Source organism: Abrus precatorius, unplaced genomic scaffold (assembly GCF_003935025.1).
Source record: "Abrus precatorius isolate BTA unplaced genomic scaffold, Abrus_2018 Scaffold9, whole genome shotgun sequence".
Classification (NCBI taxonomy): domain Eukaryota; kingdom Viridiplantae; phylum Streptophyta; class Magnoliopsida; order Fabales; family Fabaceae; genus Abrus; species Abrus precatorius.
In genome coordinates this window covers 3414310-3423119 of record NW_020874439.1, presented here as the reverse complement: position 1 = coordinate 3423119, position 8810 = coordinate 3414310, and the positions used below count along the sequence as shown (strand labels likewise).

The following is an 8810-nucleotide window of genomic DNA, read 5'->3' as shown; positions in this document are numbered from 1 at the left end:
AATCTAAATGAAAGGCCAACTCCACCACCTTTATCAACTCCACCAAGTCAACAAACTAGATCTAAATGAAGATTGTGTTTTTTGGGAACCATTTTGGAAGGGAAAATAGTACTTTATATTATATTGTATTGGGAGTAATGTAACTTTATTTTAAACAATATGCAGCAACTTACTTTAAGTTAGTATTCAAGTGAATGGGAACCCTTTTATGGACCACTTTCTGTACCTTTCGATTACATTAAACAATGTGCAACATGCGCACTTTTTAGGACCACTGTTCTGTATATTGATGTCTTATTTTCACACATTTTCTAATCTATTACTCATTACAAAAATAAGGTATTTATTTACCAAATTTGGAAATTTAAAGTAGTAATATGAAAAAATTGAATTGTGGAGGTAGTTAAACAAAAGTTGTTCATATTTATACATACTGATATGCAACACTCAATTTATGGAGGTAGTTAACAAGTAATCACAACAATATATTGATTGCGAATTGTTGTCAAATCATGATCAGTTTTTCCAAAAATAATGAACCACCTAAAGAGTAAATGGTTTTTCTACTTCTATGGCAGGAAAGAGTAATTATATCTAATCAACCTTAATTTTATAAGAAGGCTGAACTTTTTCCAGGCAGTGCTTTTGTAATTGGTGCTGACATAGCAGTGAGGTTTATTAATGTATGTAATTACTTGCTACTTGAATCAATTTTACATGATTTTCATTTACCAATATGCAGCATAAATCTTATGTAATTGAACCAAATTAAACAGGCTGAACAGAATAAAAAAATTAAATTCAATAGGCTAAACAGAATAAAAAACACAGTGAACAAAGTCACGAGCATAAATCTTATGTCATTGAATTCATTCAACCATATTCAAAACAACTTTCACTCCATTAAACTACAAATTGTCAACATTTAAAACTTTCCTACCAACAACATTCATTGCTACTACAATGCTCACAATGGTAATGAAAAACTAAAGCACAATCGCTAAACATCCTAAAATCTTCACCATATTCCTCTCAACAACAATATTTTATCTTTTTCTAGGATATTTTAAGCTTCATTAATGCAAGTTGTTGATGGAGATCATCACATTCTTGCTGAAGTCTCACCATCTCTTCTTTAGTTTTTGCCATTTTCTCCTCAGTTGCTTTTTCAACCTCCATTAAATCACCAATCTTTGCCTTCAACTCTTGAATTATATGAATTTCTTTTGACATAACAGACTCATTGTCCCCATTTACTAGCTCTTTAACTCAACAAAAATAATTGCAAGAATTAGTTTTCTGCAAACCAAATAGAAACAAATTTGTAAACACAATCACAAATCCAGAACAAATACAACTAGTTGAATTTACATTCCAACCAGAGCATCTCCAAAACTTTCTACCAGGATTATCCTTGCTCTGCGAGGTCAAAATTATAGCGGGCTTTTTACATTTGTAAGTTACAACTTGTGCAAAAGATGAGCACGATGAACCATCCACACTACTCATTTTGTTAATAAGGAGAATCAAAACGGAACCCCAGATGGAAAACGACAACACACGATAGAGAACCCTAACCTTCTTTTTTCCTTTTATGCTTCTTCCTTTCGAGTTCATCTTCAGTGTCTTCATTCTGTGCTTCTTCTTCAATTAGGATTTTTGATTTGGTCCTTTTTTCCTCACATCACCCAAAACGCAACTTTTAGGTTAAAATTCAAAAGTGTTTGATGTGAAATCCTGACGTTGTGGTTAAATGGTGAAGTGGATGAGAGATATCAACGGTGACGTGGCAAACTGTTAGTCACGTCACCATTTAACTGATAGAAATTAATGTCAGGTATAAAACTGAAAAAAAAAATTAGTTAGACATTAAAATAAAAAAAAATTCTGAGGTAATTTTTTGAAATTGGCCCTATTTAGAGGTAGTTAAAAGGTATTTAAACCAAAAATAAATATTAATTTTGATCCTCCAAAATATATATGTCATCCGTCATATTGCTATTAATTCTATAAATGATATTATACAATGTGAAATTAGTTTTTAAAATCACATTTTTGTATCCAATTGGTTATTGAACCACAAAAACTAGAAATATTAATTACTATTGTAAGATTAATTTCTGTCAACAAAAGAAAAGACTAATTAACTTTCATTGATAAATTATATATTTGATAAAGATTGTGATTAAAATTTTATCATACACATAATTATTAAACTTTGACTAATATATTTTCTATTTTAATCCGTCAAAATTTCCTAAAAACTGAATTTGTAGTGTTCTCGGCATTCAGGGGACAGGAAATATCTTTATATGCATTTTTATTGTAAATACTTCTTCTGTCTTATTTTGTTTATGTCTAAGATTTTGCACAAAGATTAATGGAAATTTTGTAAAAAGTTTTTGTTTAACTTTTATTATACCTTCATCTATTATATTATTCATCTCACTTATTTATTATTTTTTACCAAGCAAATATTAAATAATAAGAATAAAATTAAAAAAGCATTAACTGTTTATTAATTTTATAAAATGACAATAAAAATGAACAAAAGTGAAAGTATCATCAAAGTAGAAAAAAATGGAGGGAGTTAAAATAAGCATGGATACAAATATTAAACTCAATATCATAGTAACGTAGATATAATAAATAACCAAACCACCAAATCATCAAGCCTATTCAATAATTAAATTTGGTGCCATCAATGACTCATCAAGTCTATTAAATTATTTCTCTGAGCAAATCCTTTTTCTTCTACACTTGCCAGTTCAAACTCTGTAATCCTTTTGTTTTAGGGTTGATTTCATAGGCAGCAACTTTGGTTTCCCAATATTTGGGAGGATTGTTGAGTTCCTTAATTGGCCCATAGAGCTTTGATCTTGGAGTAGCACTGTGAAGAAATCATCATAAGATGCTTGGGAATTCTTATAGCCAATTCTGGTTGACGACATTCAGGATAATAATGACAAATAGCAAAAAAAAATAAAAATACTAATAACGTACTTTTTAATATATATATTTTTAACACGATCTTAATTATTAATTAAAATTTATTAAAAACTATAAAATCTATGTAAATATCACTTTTTCTTATTCTTAAATTAACATTTCTTTCTTATATCTTTGTAGTTTGAATCAATTTTAGTCTTAATTAAGGTTTGTTCCTAGCAGAGTAAAAGTCCCCTCAGCGCAAGCCATATGTAAGTAAAGCCTCTGATAACAACTCAAACAGCAAAGTCTAATTTCATTATGTGTTTTCCGTATTCTAATAGTACATCTCTGCAAGAACATGCAATTGATCAGAAATAAAATTGAGATGCTAATTCAATTTCTTTTTTTTTTTCTAATCAATTTTATTTTATTTTATTGTTTACTAGTTAGCTTATATAATTGTTTAATTTGCCAGTCTTCATCTTTTAACTTACTGTGGTGATTTCAAATTATATACAGTTAATGTGAAATTTGTATTCTACAAAAGAAATTACATATAAATAAAAGGAGATACAATTTTGGCATATTCTAATTATTTATTTATCTATTCATAATATATAAAACTTGGACACGGCGATCATGGTGTCAACACCTAAGTTATGATCTTAGTTTCTTTGTTGCCACATCAGCATTATGGTCTATGTGCCCATCTAATAACCTCAACATCATCCTCTCTCAACAACAGATAAGATTTATCTCACTAATACATAATCACACGAGATCATTGATTTCGGTAAAAAAACTTATCCTTAAACCTCTCCCACTTAGCTATAAATACCCCCTTCCCTTGATCACTCTCATCCTCTTCTCAAGTAATTTCTAAAACAAAGGAGCAAAAGAAAGAGTCAACATGTAGGCAATTTAGCAATGGTTTCAAGGCATAAGCTCACCACTAAAGGTATTTGGTAAGGTGTACCAATCAACAAAGTGCAAGAAACTTCTCAATATTACTCCCCATTTCATGGCTTGTCAATCTTACACACAGATTGACATAGCCTTTCATTAACATATCAATAAATACAAGTATCTACATTTGAGTATTTTGACCCCAGTAACCTATGTTGAAGGAGAATATAAATATATGATAAACATACATACCTTCATACCAAGGAATTTCTTCTAGTTTAGGAGCATCAGGATACAAGTAACACAGTTTCCCTCCAATTGAGAGCTGGTGAGCTGTAGAGATCATAATTGCTATAGTATGCAGAAGATCATAGTTGATCCTGTGCATAGAATTCTTTTTTGAGTTCACTATCTTGCTCATGAAACCTTCTCACCCCACTTTGTATCTCCTCGAGAACACTCAACGGGATGCCATAATTCACTACTAGAAAGAAACCCATTGTTTCTCTCTTGCTTCATTTACTATGTCAACAAGTGCTTGGCGCTTACTTGGATGTTTTCCAGTATCTTGAAGATCTATGACTGCAATAACATGGGATGTGTTGCATGAATTTGAGGCATTCTCATACTTGTCAAGTTGGTGATGCAATAAGCTAGGGACCTTCTTAACACCTGCATCAACAAGCCCTTTCACACCAGCTTTTTGTTTCATCAAATGCTTTGCGTTCACTCAATTAAAAATCTAAGTCAGGCTTGTTTGTTGCTGCCATTTTTCTTCTGCTTGTAGTGAGGCCTTGGAGCTAGAAGAGTGAGCAAAAGAGCCAGCCAAAGAGAAATGAAGCAAACTTGAGGATTACTATATGGCAAGCATTATGGATATTGATGTAAAAGATCAAATGAAATAGACACGAGAGATATTTCGTAATATGATGGGACCAAGAAAGAATGCAGTAATTTGGTCAAACCAAACTAAATTTCAAGGCTTAAGAATCTCAATGGACACCAACAAGATTCCTTTCTTTTTTAAACAGTCTCAACTAAGAACACAAATATTCCTCCACTTTGTATGGCATTGCCCTTTAACCATTGAACTTACTTCTACTTAAGTAGAAAGCCTTCCACAATTATTAGTAATCTTTAATCAAACCTCCTCTGCACTAAAAAACATCCTACATAGAATAAGAGTACATATATGTACCCCTGTTATTCTTAGAGATATAATATAAAACCATTCATATCTCTTCATTTACTTAACTTTTGACATAAAGTTGTAGAAGGTGGGCAGCAATAAAAGATTTGTAACTTTTCGACTTCAATTTGATGGGAAAATGGCCATGGAGATGTCTCGGAGAGAACTTTTCGGTTTTAATGGGATTGGGGATACAGGTGCTGTGAATTGCCATAGAAGAATTAAGGAATCATCTTACTGGTGGAGAGACCTTTGTAGCCTTAAAATAAGTAAAATTGTTCCTATTTCATCATGATAATGTTTGGATGAATAATGAAAAACTTAGCAGTGTGTTTAATAGATCTTATCCTATTTCAAAAAATTAGAATGATGTGGTTGCTAATTTGGGAGCTTCGGCGGACAACATTTGGTAGTGGGAAGTTACAATGGAGGAGACCCTTTTGAATGGGAAGGATATAGTTGTTTGAAGAATTGATGACTTTTTTAAGTTCTGTTCATTTGAAGAATGAAAATGAAGATGCTTGGATTTGGAGCCTTGATAATTCTGGTCCATACAGTTGCAAGTTTTCTTATGGCTTCCTTTTACAACCATAGTTTATATTAAATCAGTATAATTGAAATATCAGGAACATTCTTTTCAAGAAGATTTTGAATTCAGCCAGCCACCCCTTCTAAGGTGATGGCCTTTGAATTCAAATAGTGTTGCCTGTAGACCACAAGTCACTTAATCTAAGGATTCTTGCAATAAGAGGCGAGTAAAAAACTGTATATACCTCAGTTACATATAAATACGGTTTTCTTAACATACATTAAAGGTAAAATACTCCTTAAAAATAGGTAGGTGGACGTTAGCAATCCCTATATATTATATATGGTGCTGCATACAGCAGTAATAAGCAAAAAATTGAATTAACATGAAGCATAATTCAAGCCTCTCATCCTATTGAAGCCATGGGGAAGGAAACATGGTCAAAGATTATAGAATCAAATTCTATTATTTGGTATTAGTCTCTTGTTGATTTGGAATACAAATTATATTCGACTAAGTTCTCAGAATTATGCACACATACATTTTAAAGCGCCCTTATACATGTTTCAAATCCTGAAATGTGGCAAAGGAGAAGTCCCATCAAGGCCTCTTGCCATGGAGTATGCAACAAAGTCACGCACTGTAGTTTCTCTGTACTTTGGAGGATTATCTTCTGATACTAAATCCTTAATGGGACCATAAAGTTTTGATGATGCCTGAAGACTTGTGCGAAAAAAGCTTGCAATTGATACTCTTGGACATACATGGTTAGCCACCACTCTGTGCTCAACACTCTTGAATTTGTCATTTGTTATAAGCTGCTTGCAAGAACATTGTTAATTAGCTAATCAATAGAACAAAGTGTTGCCAAATGTAAAATTTTCTGTTCAAGAAAATTTTTAGGTGACTGTAAAATGGAAAACAATTTGAAATTGATGCATCACAATTCACAGCTCTTCCAAATGAGAAACAGCTATTGGAAGACATGGCAATTTAATGTTGTTCCATATCGAACCTGTACTTCTTTTGACACTGTGAATAGCACCAAAGCAAATTCAGTAGTTATCTTAAATATCCAATATCAATGTATTACGGGATGTGTTTGGGTAAATATCTGAATTGAGTACTTATTCAACAAACTCTTATTTCATGAGAGCTGAAGCCATAAATTTTGTCATGTAACTTATTGGAATAAGTTACAATGACATTTTGATACGTTATAGGAGTTATAAGTTATCTTCATAAGCTTCTTGTAAGCTCTAAGGAATGATTCCAAATTATTTAAAATGTATGGATATTGATTTCCCCTTTTCAGTATCAATTTAACATTTGAGTCCCAGTAACTACAAGCGAGAATTTCCTTTCCCTTCCAACAAAATCACCCCTTTCCAATAGAAAATAGATCTGTAATAGAAAAGTATATAAAATACACTAGTCCCTAGTACATGTGAAACAAACTTGCATATAAAATACGCATGTAATACATGAAACTTTTACCTGTAGAAGATTACCAATGTTGATTACTAGAGCACCAGGTACAGGGGATACATCCACCCACCTATTTTCATGAAGAACTTGGAGGCCACCAATATGATCTTGTAGAAGCACAGTGAAAAAGTCATCATCAGTATGCTTGGTTGCACCCAGAGTCAATTCTGGTTCTGGACAATGAGGATAGCAATGGCAAGCAACCACGAGTCCCTCATTGCAACCAATGTCATTTAAATGATTTGGATTCAGCCCAAGGGCTTCTGATAATAACTCAAACAATACACTTCCCAGTTTCATCACTTGTTTTGTGTATTCTAGTAGTATATCTCTGCAACCATATACACATAATTTATGAATGCTTTAGACTAAGCTGTTATTTACAAAAATCTGCACTGGTTGCCAAAGGTAAAAAGAATGAATTTCATCTCATGATTTGTTGGTCTTCTTTAATTAAATGTACTATATCCAAAAATGCAAGTTGGTCAATTATAAACAGCAATAACTTTCTGTACAATACCAAGTTTGTTAACTTTCCATGGTCTGAATTTCTTGATATTGTACTAGAAGTAAAGGGCTAAACAATACCAATCAATTCAAATTTCTCTTTTATAAAACTTAAAATTAACTTTTCTCTCTCCAGTCTCCACTCATATATTCTTTTTGAAAATATTGTAGGACTCCTAGTGTAGGTACTCCACTCTCTGTAAAACAAGAAACCTAGCAAGAACTGTTTTTTTTTTCTAATTTATATTTTTTATACAACATAAATAAGAAAAAACAGCTAACTAAGGAAGGATAACTACAAAAGAGTAGGTACAACTGAAAATTTACTCCTTTTGCTAAACAGTTAAAAAAAAATATTTGTAACACTTTTCCCAAAAGATTATTTGTACCAAGTTGCATTTCTAATACTAAAATTAAGATTCCATCTGACATAATACCTGCACACTGATGGCAAGTCTTGTGGTTTTGGAGGATGAGGAGCCATGCAGCAGTAAAAGGTGTCTCTCCAATTAGCTGCTGGTGAACTATAAAGATCAAAATTGCTATTATACACCAAAGGTCTCAAAGGGTCACGTGTGTATAGTTCTCTTTTCACTTCAGGGTCTTGCTCATAGAAGCTATGCACTCCATTCTTCATATCCTCAAGAACACTCACTGGTATCCCATGATTAACGACTTGAAAGAAACCCCATGTCTCAGATGCTTCTCTAATTTTCTCTACAACCATTTTCCTTCGACTTGGATCTTCATCAATACCAACAAGATCTATTGAAGGAACACTAAGTTTGGTGCTATTTGAAGCTGAATCACTCTCAGATTCATTAAGAGGATGTGGGAAATGGAATATGAGAGGGATCTTGGTGACACCAGCATCAACAAGTCCTTTAACACCATCTTTTGTGTCATCAAAAGCTCTGAGTTCACTTGCTCTATCATAGTCAAACTTTGTTGTCACTAACACTTCCTTGTTTTCAGTGATTTCCATTTTCCTTATCACCGTCGTGATCCCAGAATTTTAGTTATAATGTCCTTCTACTTCTGCAAAGCGCATCAACTTTACGTCTAACAGTCAAAGCTGGTATTTTGTATTTCAGTATTTTTATTTGCAACTTTTATAAATTAAGTTAACATTTAGTATTTATAATTAATATTTTATATTCTTAAAAAAAACTCACTTTAATCATATGAATTTTAGCATCTTTCAGTTACAATTATTTGACAGTGTTATAATGACAATAACAAAAATTGTAATAAAATATT

The 8810-nt window shown here is 32.2% G+C and overlaps 1 protein-coding gene and 1 pseudogene across 4 annotated transcripts; both read right to left on the bottom strand.

Annotated features, from left to right (window-relative positions):
- Positions 1–2768: 2768 nt before the first annotated feature.
- Positions 2769–4607, bottom strand: LOC113850599 (annotated as a pseudogene).
- A 1427-nt stretch (positions 4608–6034) lies between these two features.
- On the bottom strand, positions 6035–8589 carry LOC113849606 (1-aminocyclopropane-1-carboxylate oxidase homolog 1-like). 4 transcript variants are annotated; one of them, XM_027479621.1, is made up of 3 exons: positions 7988–8589; positions 7047–7374; positions 6035–6349 (listed from the first exon to the last, which is right to left on the bottom strand). In XM_027479621.1, exons 1-3 carry the CDS (start codon positions 8533–8535, stop codon positions 6122–6124), a joined length of 1104 nt encoding a protein of 367 aa, XP_027335422.1. In that variant the 5' UTR covers positions 8536–8589; the 3' UTR covers positions 6035–6121. The 4 variants fall into 4 exon arrangements, with proteins under 4 accessions (XP_027335422.1, XP_027335421.1, XP_027335423.1 ...); XM_027479620.1 differs by having other exon boundaries at positions 6035–6373; positions 7053–7374; XM_027479622.1 differs by having other exon boundaries at positions 6035–6373; positions 7053–7374; positions 8003–8589.
- Positions 8590–8810: the final 221 nt, after the last annotated feature.

Coding starts and splice junctions, on each gene's coding strand:
- LOC113849606 (XM_027479620.1), bottom strand. CDS start 8,535: ATGGAAATCACTGAAAACAAGGAAGTGTTAGTGACAACAAAGTTTGAC. Junction 7,375..7,987: donor GACTTGCCATCAGTGTGCAG/GTATTATGTCAG, acceptor ATATGGTTGCAG/AGATATACTACTAGAATACA. Junction 6,374..7,052: donor ACATTGGTAATCTTCTACAG/GTAAAAGTTTCA, acceptor TCTTGCAAGCAG/CTTATAACAAATGACAAATT.